The 16,163-nt window shown below is 43.9% G+C and overlaps 2 protein-coding genes across 2 annotated transcripts in view; both read left to right on the forward strand.

The window, feature by feature from the left end:
- Nucleotides 1-182: 182 nt before the first annotated feature.
- On the forward strand, nucleotides 183-8,361 carry EEF1AKMT2 (EEF1A lysine methyltransferase 2; the record flags this gene model as incomplete). Its single annotated transcript, XM_082311290.1, has 6 exons — nucleotides 183-286; nucleotides 662-727; nucleotides 1,276-1,390; nucleotides 5,346-5,453; nucleotides 6,417-6,633; nucleotides 7,422-8,361. 6 exons carry the CDS (start codon nucleotides 183-185, stop codon nucleotides 7,547-7,549), a joined length of 738 nt encoding a protein of 245 aa, XP_082167416.1. The 3' UTR covers nucleotides 7,550-8,361.
- FAM53B (family with sequence similarity 53 member B) overlaps nucleotides 5,369-16,163 on the forward strand; it is a 68,515-nt gene continuing 57,720 nt past the window's right edge. Inside the window, exon 1 of the mRNA XM_082311288.1 lies at nucleotides 5,369-5,453. The gene's annotated coding sequence lies outside the window, so the exon portion shown is untranslated. The remainder of the gene's footprint in view (nucleotides 5,454-16,163) is intronic.

Genomic DNA, 16,163 nt, shown 5'->3' on the forward strand with positions numbered 1-16,163 from the left:
TTTCTTAGAAACAAAACTATAGAACATTTGGATTTTCGGAGGGACTCGACCCCCCCCGCGCCCCGGAGCCGCGCTCCCGGTCCCCCGCGGTCAGCGAGCAAGAGTCCTCCAAGCGCCAGAGCGGCGGCCGCGGGCCCTCTCGCAGCTGCTCTCTATGGTGCTGAGGTGCTTCCGGGCCGGGCATGGCGGTGGCGGGGCAGCGGCCCGGGCGCCCCGCGGGGCCGGGCCCGGGCCCGGGGTGCGGGGAGGAGGCGTTCAGCCCCTCGGTGCTGGGCACCAGAGAGCAGTGAGTGTTGGCACCGCTGCCGCGGGCGGGCGGGGGCGATGGGCCGCGGCGCGGCGGGCCCGGGGCGGGGGCCCGGGCGGGGTTCCTGCCGGCGGCGCCCCGGCGGTGCTGCCCGGCGGGCAGGAGGCCCGTGCCGAGCCCACACCGTGCGGGGCTCCCGTCTGGTCACCCTCAGCCTTCCCTCCCTGCGCATCGCCAGCTCCGGGCCTGGCGGACAGCGTGTCCCCGAGCGGTTTGTCAGCCTAGATGATGCAGGGGACGTAAAGTGGCACTGCTGCCTAGATACAGGCTTCCCGCCCTTTCTTCCCCTCGCTTAGCAATCTCAACCTTTTCCAGTGTTAATTGCAATATCCTGTGCTTTCCCCCCGCCTCTAGCTGGGACGCTGCGTATGAAAGAGAACTGCAAACTTTTCAAGACATTGGAGATGCTGGTGAAATTTGGTAAATAAAATAACTCTACCAGAGTGTTTCTATTATTTAGTTTTTAAAGGAGACATTGCAAAAACACAGCCGGCAGTTTGGTGGGTTACTGAATAGTTCTGGGTGTTGGCAAAATGATGGGATATTTTAATCTTGAAGCCACCAGTTCCTCTCTTCCCCAGTTTTGCAATGCAAATTTCTAAGCTGCACTTGGACAACTGTCATTCATTAAACAGAGAGTGAACTGGTGGTTGTGGTGTATGTGACGAAGAAATGTTCATTTTATCCCTCAGCTCAGGTTTAACTATGCAAGTTGACAGTGCTGGCTTCTCTTTTAATATATGGAGGGCTTCACCTCCCAGAGTTGGTGTTTCTCTGAATTTTAAGGCCATGTGGTTCATTTTAACTTCAACAAGGCCAACACGGAACATGAGCTGTGTCAGTTGTTACCCAGGCGCTTCAGTAAGAAACGCTTTGCAAAAGCTGGAGAGAGGGAGCGATGAAATAACTTTGCTGTGCCTTTTGTACGACTTTGCTATCTCGATTAGCTGATCCCTTGTTTTTAATAGGTTTGGAGAAGAGAGCATGGTTCGCATCATCAGATGGTTGGAAAAACAAAAGGTTCCCCTTGACAGCTCTGTGCTTGACATTGGAACTGGAAACGGTGTTTTACTGATTGAATTGGTTGGTATATCGCAAAGTTTGTGCTTTTGGTACATAATCGGTGCTCCGAACGCAGGAGTTTACATACAGTTCTCCCAAGTGGTAGTAAGAACCACGGCAAGCTATAACTTACGTGAAAGACAAAAAGCAAGCAACCTAAATTAAAACTTACATTGTGGTTTTTCCCATCAACAGAACACTGGTTACTGCGCATCAGGTTTTATATTTTCATGTGGTTTAAGAGTATAAGTGAAATTAACTGAGTGCTCTTGATAGGCCTTAAAGAACGTCCTGTCACAAAGACAAGGCGTAATTGCAAGCGGCTGCCAGGCAGCCTGTGGGACTTAGGTACGTAACTCCTTGAACCAGCGATGCTGTTGGGGGTTTTAAAAGTGCAGACCTCGCAACAGAATGTGTCATGTTCTCCCAAATGGAAATATCTACCTTTTTGCTAGACATGCTCAAACTTGTAGTTTCTTGGTACTGCCCAGATTGTCAGTACTTCAGATTTCAAAATTTACAGTATTTCTTTATATCAGTCAGCCTGAATATTCCTTATTTTAACGTTATCATCCTATTTTCCTATATTTAAAAATGCTTTTCTTCCTGTTGTGTATAACACCCACAGGTAAGGAAATTAAGTTGAGTAATACACAAAGTACTCCCGTGTGCAAAACCAGACCCTGTCGCCATCCTCAGTTCTGATAATAATACTCGTTATTGATGTAAAAAGTGTTTAAACCCAAGTTTTTTATGTAAATTACTTAAATAGTTGTTAACACTTCTTTTCAAGCAGTACCCATTTGTGTCAGGGTGGAATCCCCTTCCCAGATATGTTCTGAAGTGTCACAATGCTGTTATTATACAGTGATACAAGATGTTTAGGAGCTCCGGTATTTTTTTCCTGTTTTTGATTGAATACAGGAGAGTTGGTAAAGAAAAGAGCTGTCATACTGTCACAATTTCTATTGTTCTACGTTCTCCACTGGCTCCGTTAGTTACTGTAGAAATGGAAAGGGCTGGAAGTCAAAGTCACGTTTATAATGAAATTTTTTTTAACGTGGACTTTGATTTTCCAAGAGTGTAAAGCCTTTACGGGGACTGGCTGCTACACTGCAGCACAGGAGAAGTCATATCATCAAAAGTAGAAATTGGTCATCTCATTAAGATAAATTAATTTTGAAGCCTAATAATGATGATTGTTAAATGCAGTGCTAGCTCGCTCTATCATTGTTGAAACATCCAACAGAAAAATCTTATTTGTAAGACTTCAGTTTTATACTGGCACCACTTACAAATCTGAAAATGATTTTCATTCCGTAATGGGAAAATGACAGCCTGTTAGCTTTTAAAAACTATTAAGCTGCCATAAGAGCACCCTCCCCCCTTTCCTTAAGCGCCTCAAAGTGCTGTGGCTGCTTCAACAGAAAATTTTCAGTCCAGTTCCCATTTGAAAAGTGACTTTGAAAATTACATTGTTTATTGTTTCTAAATAATTCAGGATCTCACTTGCTTACTTGGTGTAAAAGAAATTTTTTTGTATTAGCTGCTAGGCTTTGAAAATCAAGTTAGGATTCTTTTGGCAAGCACATCAGCTACTGTAGAACAGTTCTGCCCCTGCAGTTGGACTTGATAATGTGATAGAAATGGCAATACTGAAAACAGCAGTCAGACTTCAGTCCTGTAGGACATTAGCAGCACTTCTGTAAAAGGGAGCTGCTGAGGGTATGTGTCGCACCCTCATCGGAACAGCAAGAGGTGCCATAGATCACAATTCATTGGGGAATACTGGACCCTGGCATGCCATTAGCAGTAAAGAATAGGAAATGGGAGTTTAGTAAGAAAATTACTTTCAAATGCAGGTAGGTCTAAGTGAGACGTTGTCAGTTCTAGCAGGGAATATTGCACAAAAAGGAGGCAGGATAGCCATCGGAAAAGCAGGTAATAAATAAAGTGGAAACAAGAAAGACCGCTGTGTCCTGTGTAAACTGGCCCCGCTACCCAGCTAGAAGGCAAAACATCCAGCGTGCTGCTAAATGCCTTCTGCCCGGGCACCGCAGGGATCTGCCCATCTGTAAGCTCCAAGAGAAATGGCGCTGGAGGCTTCCTCTCTTTCTGCTTGCTTTAAGGATCTCGGATAAATAAGTGGGACCCCTTGCTGGTTTTATATGCGTGGTAGACCATGGTCCTACCCCTGCTAACTTCAGGAATCTGGTAGGCTGCATTGATGACCTAATTCTTTTGCCTTCCAAAAAGGGAATTTTTCCCTTTCTTCTAAGGAAATGTTGCTGCCACGCGGAGCTCTGACCTTCTTTTCTTTTTCCTGAGTATTGTGGGAGCCAACAGTATTGAAAAACTTCTCTGAAGCGAAGGGGATTCACCACCCAAGTGCGGGTGTCCACCTGGCAGCACCAGAAACCATGGTGCAGCACTGATAACGTTGCGAACTACCTTCTGCTATTTAATCTGCTTTTTCAAGAAGCAGCAGAAGAGTGGTTGTAAATACCACCTTCAGGACAGGAGTCCGGTCGCAGGATGCAGTGCAGTCACATTTGGCACTTGAGTGGATCCCTTCCTGGCCACACGTAGTCAGGCCATACAGGTTTAGCAGCATTTAATGTTGTTTATGCTTAAGCTTTCCTTCTCTGCCCTGGAGACTATAGGAGTGAATGGGAACTCCCTGAAGTGACTCAAGCTCTTCCTTTCCAAACAGAGGAGCTGTTGTGGGAACTACTCTTCCACCCCCAAGTCTTCAGCACAGGCATCTCAGGAAGCTTGGTTTGCTCTGGGGAGGAACGTGGGCAGAAGCCTGAGCAATACGCTGTTCTTCATCAAATGCAAACAACATGGTCTTTGTGTTTTGCTGAAATTAGTCCTCAATTAAGAACAGCTGGCTAGTACTGAGCTCACATGGGCTGAAGGGCTGCTGGAAGGACGAAGGACCGTTTGAAAAAATTCTCATTGTAGTTTTCCTCGCTGTTGAGGTATCAGCCTTTGGAACAAGTAGATAAGCAGCTGATTGCTTAATGCTAGTTAAAGTCCGTGTATTGTTCAAAACCAAAACAAACCCAGGCCTCCTCCCTCTCTCTGCTGTTGCTGCCTGCAGCTGGCCATAAGATCATAGCTCTTCCTGTTAGCTTTGGATCTAGCCAGGCCGACTGACGCGCGGGATACCCAGATCTGGTCGCTTCAGCTTCTACCTCAGAGTGAAAATGTGTCGCTGCCCCCCTCCCGTGGGCCAAGCTCAGCTGATGCAAGGTGCCCACCTGCTTTGCAAAAGGGTTGCTAGGATCTCACTGCCTGAGTTCGCTGAACTGGGTTATCCTTATCTACTCCAAAATTAGATTAACAGAAAGTCTCTGTAGGCTCTTTTATGTGGTGCATAACCTGCCTGAAAATTGCTGATACAAAGATCTTGTAGCATGCAAATAATTGCATTCAAATAGACATTAGCATGAATAATTAGAAAAACGTAAGGTTTTGCAGTGGATTTCTGCACTAATGTATTACATATTTTGGCTGCTACGGTTTGGGTTATAAACCAAACAATTGCTCAATCTCAAATGTTATGTAAGTGTCAGAGAGGTTTTCTTCTTATTTTGAAGCATCTGGCATTGGCACATGTTCTCGTCACTGAAAATTCCTGGTTTCTAGGTTACTTTTGGTGCAGATAAGAGAGCCTGTTCCCCTCCCGGGTGTTACTTTTCACAGTTCTGCTCAGTTTTCCACTTGTTGACATAAACCAGCTTTCAGTCAACAGTTCTTTTGATGAGGTACTAGGCAGAACGGAGTTATTTCGGCTCATTCCCACAGCTATTTAGCTCTTGTAATGGTAACAGGAATAAAAATGAGTAAAAGGGTTTTTTTTTTCCTGTCATTAAGAGGAGGAGAGATGAGATGGATTATAGATAGGGAATACACTTGTTGGATAAAAAAATTGCTAGCACACTGATTAAGATTCTCTGCTTCTGTCTAGGCAAAGTCTGGCTACATGAATCTCACTGGGATTGATTACTCTCCTTCTGCAATACAACTCTCAGAAAAAGTAAGAGAGAAAGAAGGGATGTCTAACATTAAATTAAAGGTAAGTTTTGAGAGAAAGTTTATTGAGGAAATAGAAAGCAATTGAACCCAAGATTAAATGACCTAATTGATATTCAGATGTACTCAGTGTACTATATTAATGATGTCTTTTGACATTCATTTGTGAGAGCAGTCTAACAAATAAATCTGTATTTACAAGAAGGTTTTTGGTCTTTTTTTTTTTTTCTGTTCATAACAGTCATTAGGGCTAACAAGATTTCCCTGCTTCTAGCAGAATAGTGGTTCGCCATTTGGCGAGTTCTGTATTTTAGCTGCTACGTTCTGAATCTCACGTTTGAGGTAGAGGATGAAATCCTTAAGTGATAGAATCCCTACCCGTAGCTCTGCAGCAGGAAGTTTGAGAGGCCCTGCTGGAGCAGGGGGTAGGACCCGATGACCTCCAGAGGTCCCTTCCAGCCTCAGCCATCCTGTGATTCTGTGACTGCCTTTCACTCTGAGCTCGCTCTCTGCTGTGCTGTTTTATCCTCCAGCTCCGTACCTGTATGATGTCTCTGTTCGTGTATGTCAATTGTAGTCTCTTTGTGGCGGGCGCTGTCTATTTTTCTGTATTTGTACAGTGCCTAGCATGCAGCACCTAGGAAACCAGGGATCAGAGTACAAATAATGATTTAAAGAATGAACTTCAAGCGTGTTAGTTTGAGCTTTAGGTGGGTAGGTATATAGACAGGCATATATACATAGACATATATAGCACGTAATAGGTAGAGAAGATATATGTATATGTATATATATATATACATATACACACATATGCATCACATAATAGGTAGAGAAGAAAGAAGCTGATGTGGCATTTTAAGTGTGAAAAGCCTGTGAGTTACCTTTTCCTAAGCACACCTATTGTCAGGTTTGAGGCTTTTTATTTTAAAGTATTGGTTTGCATTAAAGATTCAGGAGCTCCTGAGTAGAAGATTGTTTTCACAGTTGTAGACTTCTGGTTTAGGTAGAAGACTTCCTGGCTCCATCAGCTGAGCTGTCAGGATTTGACATTTGTATTGACAAGGGGACTTTTGATGCCATAAGCCTTAATCCTGATAACGCGGTGGGAAAGAGGAAGCAGTACGTGAGATCTCTCTGCAGTGTATTGAAACCAGAGGGCTTTTTCCTCATAACGTCTTGCAACTGGACCAAGGAGGAGCTGTTGAACGAGTTCAGAGAAGGTAAGCAGTTGAGCAGAACCATCTGCCAACTTACGGTTGTTCAAGGATGCGATGAGCAAATTTTAATGCCTGTGTTCGCGTATTGACTTTCTCAGATCAGGATTAGACAAGGTAAAGCAACTAGTAAATGCCTCAGCCTGTCTTCCCTCTGTTTTTCTCAGGAATTGCAGCTTCTGCCTTTGCCAGGGCCAACGTGCCAAGGGAGGGCAGGTTTTGTTATACTTTGGAGGACGAGGATTTCAGTCTAGTTACACTAGGAAAGGAGTGGGTTCTGCACCTGGGTGATACTTTTTCTCTTTTGGTCCTTTATTACCAGATCCAGTTCACCCATCTGATTGCTTTGAAATTGGGGTAACGTCGTTACCTGTATTTAGGGGAACTGGCAAGTCTGTGACTGTGACTTTTATGTCACCTCCTCAGCGACCTTTCTGATCCACTGGAAAGGGTGTTTTTTACATGCTGGTCAGCTCTTGAATCTCATGCTTGAGGCTTGAAACTCAGTGTGGATCTAAAACAACTGTCCCTTCTGGGGAACTAAAATTACCGGCAAGTTATCATCTTTTCTGCCATTAATTTGTGTGAGTCAGCCAGCTAAGATTTTCATTATCCATGGAAGGGTTTCAGCTGTATAAAGCAGCGGTGCAGCGTAACAATACAGTCCTATAAACTTACGGAGTAACTGACTTGCAAGTTTTCCAGACGAATAAAGAATGGTTTGCAAAGGGTTATCCAAGAGGAGAATAAAATTACTTCCTTCTAATAAAAGCATTTTAATTTCTGTCTGGCAGGATTTGAAATTCTGGAGGAGCTGCCAACACCCAAGTTTTGCTTTGGAGGAAGAATTGGAAACAGTGTAACAGCATTGGTTTTCCAAAGGAAAAAAGGGAGGCCATCCATCTTGGACAAACTAGATTAGTTGAGAAAAGTCTGAACTTTAAACCTGACAGAAAACCTCAGACACATGTATAAATAAATGCTCTTTGAGTACACAGTAAAATACTATGTATGGAACTCTAAGGGACTATAAAACATTGCCCTAGAAACATTTCAGCTTTGCGTAACTTGCCTGTAAATTTTGTCCTTGCTACAACCTCACTTGTTTTAGGGAAGTTGCAAGTCTGTAAGTGAGAGAGAAAGAAGGCGTTCTAAATACAGAGACTAGTATAACTGAATAATATTTGTGTTTGGAACATGAAGATTATCTGGTATTTAATTTCTGTATTGGTAATCAGTGAGCAATAGAGGTAAAGGTATTCTACAAAGCAAAAATCTCATTTCTCTGTTGTGCGGTGTAATAGGGAACAAGCTTTTGCAATGTAAGTGCTGGATCTTTTATTTTTTTCTTAGGTGAATATGAATGTAGCTGTTAGGGAAATGGATATAAAAGCTGTAGCACTTGCAAAAAAGGACCAGTTAGTGCTTTAAATTCAGGCTTTCAGAGGTTCTCAGACTCAGCGTAGTTCTGTCTTCACTGCAATGGCTCAGCTCTTTTCCCACAGAGGGAGGCTATTGAGTGTTCTTGAAAATCTCACTTGCCTGACCGTGTGCATGCTTCGTCAGTTATTTCCACTGATCCCTTAAATATAGAAAGGTGTGATGTTACAGTCTCACTAGCATGTGACATATGCCTCTTGCATTATTAATTTGCTATATAGTAATGTCTTAAGAGCCAACAATGACCGTATGTTTTTCAGTGAATTTCTCAGGACAGACTTTAGCTGCATAAATCCAGAAAAAATCAAAGCATAACTATCCATTCTTTTTTCCTTTTTTTACAAAAAATTTTTTAAACTTCTGTGTGTGATCCTTTTGCTTAATTTCTTGTCTTTATTTCTTCTGTTGTTTTATATTTTCAGAATACTACTATTGCTTGAAAGGTAGGAAAATGAGATTTCCTTATGCCTTGACAAACACATTTGTAGATGACAATAAACTTGTTCTTTCAGACATCAAGGAGGCTCTATCAGGCAATCAGGTTTTGTTTCACAAGGAAGGTTATGTTTGCTTATCAGACAATTGCTTCTCCTAGTTTCTAGACTTCTCCTAGTTCCCAGGGTTCAGGAGATCTTTAAGGGTCAAGAAAGATTTCTTAGCCCTTTCCCAGGATAGGAAATAAGGCATTATTTGCACGGTGGTGAGTCCTCCCTCGTGATCCATCTGGTGATGTCTTCAAGGTAGGCATCCTACATTCTGCATCCTTTTGCAAAATGGGATATACTGGTTCCATTGGAAGAGTGGTCTAGCAGCAGTGGGGAGAAAATTTAGTTCCAGTGAATAGCTCTTTGCGTATGTGGTCAGGCTTGGGTTCCTAACTCAAGTGCCAAAACCACGGTCTTGTTATCATTTGGGTCGCTATTGTAGTACCATGTACTGCATCTGCCCAGCAGGCTTCCAGCAGCCAACAGGAGTGCTATGAAACGTATTCAGACAGAGGATTTTTTGATGGAGTAGTACAAAAGATTCAAAGTACGCTACTGATAACAACCTCAGTAAAAAGACTGACATTTTTGTAGCCAATTTGGCATCAGGTGGAGCTAATACAAGCAAATTTTAATTGGCAAGTACTCTGGCAGGATGTTTCGGGCATCTGTTTTTTTCCCCATCTGTATTTTTTGCTAATGAAGGCATGATATGTATTCAATCATGGAATGAAAATAAAGTCAAGGCTGTAATGGATTTTCTTTTAATCAATTAGGAGGAATTTAACTATAGATTCACACTCCATAAGATATGTAAGGTTCAGGGCAAGTGTTGTTTTCTCCTCTTCATAGGATTGATTCTTATTAGATTTTGTTCTGTAGGTAATGTTTATATCATTTGTAAAGCTACATGTAAGTGTGTCATGCAAGTTGTACGATCAACCACTTTCAATTAGTATTTTTAGCAGGCATTTGGAAGCAATGGTAGTAATTCACTGTTTTCTTTTGCTATCACGTTGCTGTTTTTCAAATGTTCTGGACAACTATTGTATTTCTTTTTGTAATTATTTTCTCCCATATGAATAGATTTTCTACCGGGGAGCCTTCTTAGTGGTGGGGAAAGGCTCAGAACCAGTCTCCTCTTCCAGCCTCCCTCATTATTTACCCAAGGTCATGGATTATTCAGGGCTTCCACTTCAAGGATTTCCCTACCACTTCGTACTTATATATGGCTCCATAGGCAGCAAGCCTTCCGAGATAGCACGTGGTTCCTCCGCTTTACCTTTGGCATTACGGGATCCAGTCATAAGGTGGAGATACACAAACTAACGTCACCGCTAAAATGTCATCCTGCTGCCCGAAGGTGTCACGGGCTGATCGTTACGAGCCTTAAATGCAGGTTGTCTGAAGGAGTTTGGGACAGGAATGTGTTTTTCCCATGGACAAGGGTCTGGCCTTTGTCCATAGGCAGCCGTCTTCACGTCTCTGTGTTGTTCTGGGGCAGAATTCATGTGCCTTTCTGCTTCTCAGGTCTATATAAAAGCTTTCTAGTAACAAACTCAAGAAAGCTGAAAAGAAAGAGCCTGCAGATAGGTGTCTTAACAGGGAGGAAGGGTGGGGAGTGGAAAAATGGAGTGGCCCTCACAAGTGGAACGGTTTTGATTCCTAAATTTGTAGTGGCTTCTCTTCAGTCTCAAATGAGCACACAAGCTGTTGCTTGAACCTAATTTCTGCATCTGATCTGTAGTTCACATATTCTTCGACAGGCCCAAGCACTTTTAAGTATCACTGGAGAGTAGAAAAATGCTTGTAAAACGTGTTTTAGGAGATTTATTTTAGGGCAATAATAACCAAAGGGTTACTATTTACAATCTGCTCTGTTGGAAACCTGGTATTTTTTGAATAATGGAGTCTAAGTAGCAGCTCTAATACTGACTTAAGCAATGGCTTTTTACTGACCAGTAGGATTTGGAAACGACAGGTCAAAGCATGTCCTTGATTTGGGGCAGTTCATCTTGCTAGATGGTTCTTCACGAAAGTATGATCTCTAAATATTGATGCTTTTCAGTGAAAAACCTCTTCAAAAAAGAGGCAGAGGAATGAGGAGCGAGTCAGGAGGAGTGAGTCTTTGCTTGTAGTTTGGGGAGTGCTTCGTGGTAGTTCATGAAGGCTGGGGTCTTCATGACTACACAGTTGGGTGACTCTTGGTTTCAGCTGCAACGCCAGACTACAGGAGAATAAATGCAGCATTTGAAATACGTTCTACTCCTATCGTTTTGCTATCCAAAGACTGTGTATGTGATTTCACTGTCAAATATAGGAGGTTTGTGGGTAGTAAAACTAACATCTTCCATGGATCTCAACAGCAGTTGAGCCCACAGACTTTTCCTGCCGTACCAAGTTTAGGTTGGATGATGCTGAAGAGCTGGCATACCTTTCTGGATCTGGGTATAGTTTTGCATAAAACGTAGGCAGAACAGAAAGGGTTTATGTTCCCTTGTTGATCCACAACATGCCGAAGGATGAAATTCTCTCAGTGCCAGTGGGCTTTGCACCTGGCGTCGTGAGCCAGATGCCAAACTCAATGAGATGCCTGGAAAGACTGGAAAGGGAAGGGAGGTGTTAGCCAGCATCCTCCAGAGGGATCCAGAGCCTTGAAATGAAGTCTCTCCCTTTCTTCCTAAGCAATTAAACCTCAAGATCGGATGCAAGCTAGATCTCATCGTCCCAGTCAGGTGTTTTCAGTGGTAGTCTGTGCAACTCCAGTGATACACGAACTACTTGGAACTGGTGGTTGTGAGCTGGGTTGTGCAGATCATGGTAGCCTCTCTCTTTCTGTTGACCTTTTCTTCCAGGAAGATGGAGGATGGCTTTTAGTACATAAGCCCTAACAAGCAGCACCTCCACCAACATCCGAGTTTGGCGCAGCTTAGACATCCAATACCTGACTCCTGATACCTGCTATTGCCAAGCAAACTGCATTTAGGGATTCTCTTTTTGAGGCATTTACTGGGAGAGGCCATTGTATTTGTTGTGGGGCTTGTACTACTGAAAGAGCTTGGAGCAGTTTACCCTGGATTTTTATGGGGTGTATCAGGGAAGTGAACTGTCAGGATGAAATATCTGAAAGAGGAGACCAAGTGAAATTAATGAAATAAGTATTGATTTGAGATGTCAGACCTAAAGGAGTCTGGGGCACATAGGACTCTGCTAGAGGGTAGGGTAAATAGGTTTTCAAGACAAAAAGCCTTTCCCCTTTCAGCATCACAGTACTTTCTTGAAGTAAATTCTTCTATAATCATGTTTATATAAATTAAAAAGTGAGAAATACCAGATGTGAAAATATGACACAACTGAATGAACACAGAAAATTCAGAGGGAAGGATAATGTTCCCGTACTCCTTGACTTCCCTCTTGGTGACCAACTTGTTATTTATAAGAAAGTATGTTCATTTAACGGTCCTTAAGGTGCAGAAATAGTCAACTGCATTGCTGTCTGTAGGCTGTTTTTTGAATGTTAATTTTTTTGGAAGGCTTAGAAGATACGGAATTAATATTCTGTTCTTGAGCTTCAGTATAATTCTGTGGTCTAAAATGAAGACTTTCTGGGAGCTACAATTTTTTTGAAGAGCTGTTGGGTTATACCAGAAACACTAATGGAATTATGGCAGCTGCTCTTCCAGACAGGGCCAGCAATGATGAAGCATGTAATTACAGGCTTTCTATCCTGTCAGGAGAATATTTCTTCAAATCATTTTTGAGAGCATCAGGTTGAAATAACTTTGCATTACGGGCTCACCCTCTCGACTTCAAAACAAGTGTTGCAGCACCACTTTTGAAAACCAGGAATGGCCAGGTGCCTTGATGGTATCATAGGGTTTGGGGTATTTGACACCTATAGTGACAGGAGACCCTCAGCTTTTTTTACTTTCTATTTTTAAAGATAATTTTAAAAAGGAGCTTTTAGATGTTTGGGGTTTTAATTCTGCTGTTGCTGTCTACAGGACAGCTGGTTATACCTGAGTTACAAAGCGCACGTCCCACCCCACAGGTCTCAGGTGTGGGTCTCGGGAGAGCAAATAAAGTGTGCAATAAACAGTGCCGTGAGCAGACTGCCCCACACCTTCAGCGTAATAACAAGGTGTTTCAAGGACTGACCAGGGGATACCAATAGGGAAGCGTGCCTGCGGTACAGGATTTGCTGTACAGAACCAGAGTGCTCTCAGAGGCTGGGCTGACGTCTTCAGAGGGTTTGCATTATCCTTGTCTTTAAGCAATGAAAAAGATTCTTGTCTGAGGGAGCGTGTCCGTGGCTGGAAACGGAAATGTTCTCCCATATAATTTGCATCCAAATTATTTCACTTCTGCACAGGTTTCTGGTGCAGGCCGTGTCGGCTGTGGGGCCGAAGGGTCAAAGGCCTGAATGGGCAAACGAGGGGATGAACTGAAACCGCTCGCTTAGAACAACGGGGCTTTGTGTCCAGGTGTGCAAGGCGAAGCCACGTGTGCAAGCTAGATAGAGAACTGTGAGGCTACGGAGCTGGGCTGACACTGATCTTGGCAGCTTCTTTGGAGTTATTTTTACGTGAGGATGAGTTCTTGACTAGCTTTTCTGGTACATTAGGCACAGCAAGCTTTTCTTCATCGCCGACACTGGCTTCCATGTATTTCCACGTTCCAGGAATGCACTGGCAGCACTGTAGCCATTGTAAGGAAAATCTGCGTATATATACTCTGCTATGTCCGTTCTGCTGTGTTCCAGGGTGCCTGGTAAAAGACTGCCAAAATGTATGTTATTTCATACCAGACAAAATCTTTAAGTATGGTATTTAGCAACATACAGCAAAATTTTCAGTGTTTTGGCAGTCAGATTGCTTTCCTAATCTTGGCATGCCGAAAGGTAAAGAACACGACTTGCTACAACAATAACTGCTTTATTTTATAGGCCCTCTAAGCATTTTAACATATCGAATTGATTGCTGTAAAGTACGTGGAAAGCACATAGAACATAAACGGGCCGGGGCTTTGCGTTGCCGTAAGGAGACCTGCCTTCACATTCCCGTTGCTCGCTGCTTTTTCTGGGGTGGGAGGAGAGGAAGGCTGTGCCGCGCGGCGTTACCAACCCCTCGGCTGAACGGGCGGTACGGACGCCTGCGGAGGGGACGGCTCTATCGTATGCCTTGGCTGAAGCACGTTGAGCATGACCTAACCCTTGTGGGTAGCAGCTAAATTGAGGAACAATTAATGGATACCTAGGGCTTTCAGTGAAAGGGGATGAGGTGTTATAGCCTCAAGACAAAGGAGGGAAAGGAACGCTGGTGTGTTTCATTTGACACAAATAAGGGAAAAGCCAACCTGTGGCTTAATTTCCATTTGTTAGGTAACAGTATAGCTTGAAATGAGCCCATTTCTAGGTTACTGGAAATTAAACTGAGTGCTGTCAGGCAAACAAATGATGTAGCCGCAAGGTAGCATATAAATTCTGGATAATCGTGAGTGCGTAAGCCCGTGCCGGAGAGCCAGAGCTAATAAACACTAGCGAGGGAACAGAAACGAACCTCAGCACAGTCACTCCAGCAGCCAAGTATTCATGGACAGTGTCACATGTCAAGCAGAGGTGGGAAGAATGTGCATTTACTGAGTAATTTGAAATGTTGATAGGGTTGTGAACTGAACCCTCTCATCGGCAGCACAGAGATGTGCACGCATGGTGTGACAGGCCTGCATCGAGCCTGAAACACCGACCAAGGAAAGGCAGTCTGAAGGTTCATCAGTTAAGATTTTTCTCTAGTGCTTCCCCCTAAAAAACAAGTTGGTGTTTCAGCAGAAGGATCTAGGCTTTTTTGCCCCAATTTGCAGTAGTAGTTAGCCTCACTGACTGCTGCCCTCCCCTAGGGCACCTGAACTCCATGGGTACTGCATTTCTGCGTATCCAATGTAGCGTGCTGCTTTTGGGTACATCCACAGCTGCCTCGGTTTTTGTGAATGTACAACTAACTCTTGGCTTATCTTAAGCTAATTCAGACACAAACATGGCTGACAACGTGATTAGCGCTTTCAAGTGAGAGGAGGGTTCACACATGTATTTCATGGTCTGTTTATTTTATGTCAGCTGTTTCCATTGCACCTACTCGGGGGCAGCCTGTAGCTCAGCAGTCGTGCCCTCTGCCAAGGGAGGGAGGGAGGCAGCAAGCGAAGCGGGGAGCCGAAACACAAAGCTGTTGCACGTGTGCAGCAAACAACCTGTGAAATAAAAGAAGGGGTTTTAGGTTTGGTGCAAATCCCTTCGTATGCCGAATGTAGTAAGAACTACATTCCCCACTGCAACCCTCTCTGCACAGCAACGCTTCTCTTGTTTTGGTTATCAGGTCTCCTTGATTCAGATACAATCAACGCGTTCTAGGGCAGAGAGTATTACAGAGACGTGCTTGTTCCCCGAGTATGAAATATTTGTTAAAAATACTTCTGCTTGCTGTTACTTAGATTCTGTGAATTTCAGGATTTCCCCTGAAACTGGAGCGTGGCTTCTGAAACTGGTCTCCATTTTGTGCTGGTGGAGCCAAGATGTCCCTGTGAGCACGCGGTTCCCAGCACAGCCGGGCGGCTGGGACGCTCCGACTCTCTGCATGGCCTTGGGCAAGTCCCTTGCCTGTGTTCCTTGCCTGGCAGGAGAAGCAGGAGGATAAAACCATAAATAACTGGGAATGCTCAGGTGCTCAGAACAGCACAGAGTTGTAGGTCATCACGAAAAGGACACGTCTGAAATTACTAGCAACCACGGTGCATATGACTCAAACAACAACAAACTGCAGTAGATAGCGAAGCATTAGAAAGGCTACACAGAAAGCAGATTGTAACCAAACAGCCAAATCCTGTGCACTGGAAGTGAAGGGAATCGTGTCTGTCCACAGGGCTTAGCAATGTTACATCTAAATGTTTTAATGACTTGGACCCCGGTATAATTTCAGAAGGGTCATAGGGATCGTTAGCTTTTTTCCTACCCGCAGACTTTCCATCTCCGTAAGGAAGGCTCCTAGTCAGTGGGTAGCAAAGGCGCTGACATCCGAGACAAAAACACAAATTAAATCAGCTCAGAATTTAACTAAAGGAATTTTCAGTCCACGATGACTAAACTCTCATGCCCAGCTCTTTAAAGCTTGAAAGGGAGTTCCCTCTTTTCCCCCTCTGACAAAGATCTTCTGCACTGTCACCAGAGCGGGGACCTGCGGCCAGCCTTTACATTTAAACACTGCTGAAAATACTACCTGTGGAAAACAGGTTTATGCTTCGGCAACAGGCTTTCACGCACGCTGGTGATGCTCCACAGCCAACTCATCTGCTGGAAAGCACAAAGGATGAGAGGCAAAAAATGCTGGGTTTGGACCGAGCTGCAGAAGCAGGCAGCAAGCGCCCTTGCGCTTGGCTCTTGGAGACCAAGCCTGCACTGCGCAAGGCTGCCACGGGAATGGATTCAATTACGCTGCAAGCTTTATTACTGAAATATTCAGCTGGGAAACCATAAGAAAACATTCTCAAACTTGATTCCCGAAGTTCTGGAAAAGGAGTTTGCAAGTGTTTTATTGCTACCAGTCTCAATACACGGTAAGAAAA

The sequence above is a fragment of the Platalea leucorodia genome, assembly GCF_965183815.1.
Source record: "Platalea leucorodia genome assembly, chromosome: 4".
In the NCBI taxonomy this organism is placed as follows: Eukaryota; Metazoa; Chordata; class Aves; order Pelecaniformes; family Threskiornithidae; genus Platalea; species Platalea leucorodia.